Source organism: Cottoperca gobio, chromosome 5 (genome assembly GCF_900634415.1).
Source record: "Cottoperca gobio chromosome 5, fCotGob3.1, whole genome shotgun sequence".
Classification (NCBI taxonomy): domain Eukaryota; kingdom Metazoa; phylum Chordata; class Actinopteri; order Perciformes; family Bovichtidae; genus Cottoperca; species Cottoperca gobio.
Window position 1 is genome coordinate 29,508,646 of NC_041359.1, and position 2,500 is coordinate 29,511,145.

General features: G+C 42.7%; 1 protein-coding gene across 1 annotated transcript in view; it reads right to left on the bottom strand.

Moving 5' to 3' along the window:
* LOC115007823 (probable E3 ubiquitin-protein ligase makorin-2) overlaps nt 1-1,507 on the bottom strand; it is a 3,373-nt gene extending 1,866 nt beyond the window's left edge. The window contains 1 exon segment of the mRNA XM_029430821.1: nt 1,413-1,507. Coding sequence (XP_029286681.1) covers nt 1,413-1,507 — 95 coding nt within the window.
* Nucleotides 1,508-2,500: the final 993 nt, after the last annotated feature.

Consider the following 2,500-nt stretch of genomic DNA (forward strand, 5'->3'; position numbering starts at 1 on the left):
TAATGTAACATATTAAACCCTAATGTTACATATTAAACCATAATGTAACATATTAAACCCTAATGTTACATATTAAACCCACTTTTTACCAGTAGAGAAGAATCGCAATGGAAAAACAAGCTTCTGCTTCTACACCTTCTACAAGGTTGACTGCTCTGGAGATGTGCGGCGCTGCACAGTGTCTCTGAAATGCTGTAAGTGCTGTTGGGTAAAATCAGCTTAAAGCTGAAGAGGAGAGGAGGAAGAGGACGGGCCGAGGGCTATTTTTGGGCGATTCTCTGCTGCCCTTGTAATTTGGAGAGGTTTACTGAAGGAGAGCGAGAGAGAGCGTCAGACAGGGTTGTTGTTAAATCTCTAACTGTGAGCTATAGGATGTCATTAAGCTGCTCCACTTGGCCCTGCTCAATGGCTCACACACAAACAAACATGTCGTACACTTACATGCACACAGGCTCTGCTCTTTGCTATTTTGTCTTAATCTGTGCACATGTGTGTGTGTGTGAGTCCCTGCATGTGTAAAACTACATGAAAGCCTGAATGGAAGCTCGGGGGCCTCGATGACGACGCTTAATTAATAGTTGAGGTGTTGATTACCAGACGACATCTGTCTGTCCTCATCCATAACGAGCCAGTGTGAGGAGATGTTGCCTGAACGTGTCTGCAGGAGTTCCTGCGGAGAACTCTTTAAAAGCTTTAGATTCTCAGGAATGAACGAGAGAAGTGGCGAAGCCTCAGGGAGACTGAACTCGAGATGTGAAAAACACTGCGGTGTGGAGAGTTTCACAGTACCAGTGTTCTGTATGATTTACTGCGGTCTTATGTACTCTGTCGTGTTCATGCACGATACGTATACGACTCGTCTTCATCCGTCTTCAGGGTGTTTCACCTGAAATACAGAGTTTGGAGTAAAAGCAGCAGTTTGGTTTGAACTGGTTGCATTTCTCTTCGTCTGTTCACGTCTCTCATTTGTGCAGAAACAAAATAGAAAACAAGAACGTGACCTTCTTCACTTTCTGCAAAACCTGCACCTACGATATGTTGAAGTTGAACTTAAATTCTAGTGGCACTTATATTGGTTTGGCGTATTTGCAGCTAATAGTTGAATTTGTATTCTAGTGTTTCTGCATGTTCCACTTCTGTTTGTCTTGTTTGAAGCTGATGCAGGATTCTTAATGCTCGACTTGTATCCTCGTGATTGTTTGCACTTATTAAGCGTCAGCTACATGACCTGTGATGTAATAGTGAGGGTATGGTTTGGTTGGGTTAAAGGGACAGTTCACCTCAGAAATACAGCTTTTGTTTCTATTTATCAAACTGCATTATTTTGTTGCGAGTGTTTGAGATGTCTTCCTTCTCTCCAGTGTCGTGGAACTACTTTGAAAAGCTCAACAGCAATTTCCCGACCAAACTACAGCCTAAAACCGTGAAGCTGCACAGAAGGAAGCGTCTCCTCGTGGACGAGAGGATCTCCTGAGCAGATGATGTCACAGCTCAGCAGAGGAGCCATTAATGTTTACATCTCACGTCACGAGCCTCTCGAGAAGATGCACGCTTCTGCGCCGCGATACGCTAGAAAGAAAATAGTTCCTTCATGAAACTGCTCACGACAAGGACTGTGGACCACGACAGAGGCGACCGTCCACCTTGCATTTCATTGGACAGAGCTTCTTTCTTGTGTAAATGGGATTTGTTTGAGAACTTTTGAGAATTGTGGAGAAATGTTGCAGATGCTCTTGAAATATATACAAACAAATTCAAGCATCCATGAAGAGCTGATCCTTGAGATTGCTTTTAGCTTTGAAAGGCGCTTTATAAATACAATTTATTATTATTATTATTATTAGAAGATTGTTTTCTGCAGGTTGAATACACAGAAACAAGTCACTGACGGGGGTTAAGGTGTGTTGAGTTAATGGACCTCAGTACTTACCGTGTGTGTGTGTGTGTGTTTGTGACAGAGCTGCTGTATTTAACCCAAAGTTTTGACTGCAGGAGAGAAGCTCTAAGCCTCTGACTGACTAACATTCATTGATGGATGGAGGCAAAGTGGACGAGGAGGAAAGAGACAAGTGAGGCAAAAAGTGCGACCGCAGCCTCGCAGTGCTAATGGAAACACACTCGCTGGCTGCACACCACCCGACACCACCACGTCAGTGAACCCAGTCCAAGCCTTTACGATGTGTTTCTATTAAACGACAGTAGTTGATGTCTGCAGCCTGTAAACCAGGAGGAAGTGCTACAACAAACATCAATGATATAATAATACATAATGTTTAATAATCAGTCTGCTCGTGTATGTAGACAGGAAACTAAAACATGGTAAAGTTAGAGAGTCAGTGAAAACCCTCTGTAACAGGAAGAAGTCAGAGTGTATAGAAGTCTATGAGAAAATGTTTATACTTCTCTGTAACATCCAGCAGGGGACGATTCCTCTGGTTCTATAGAAGTCTATGAGAAAATGTTTCGTCTTCTCTTGATTTATTTCCTCAGTAACATTTTC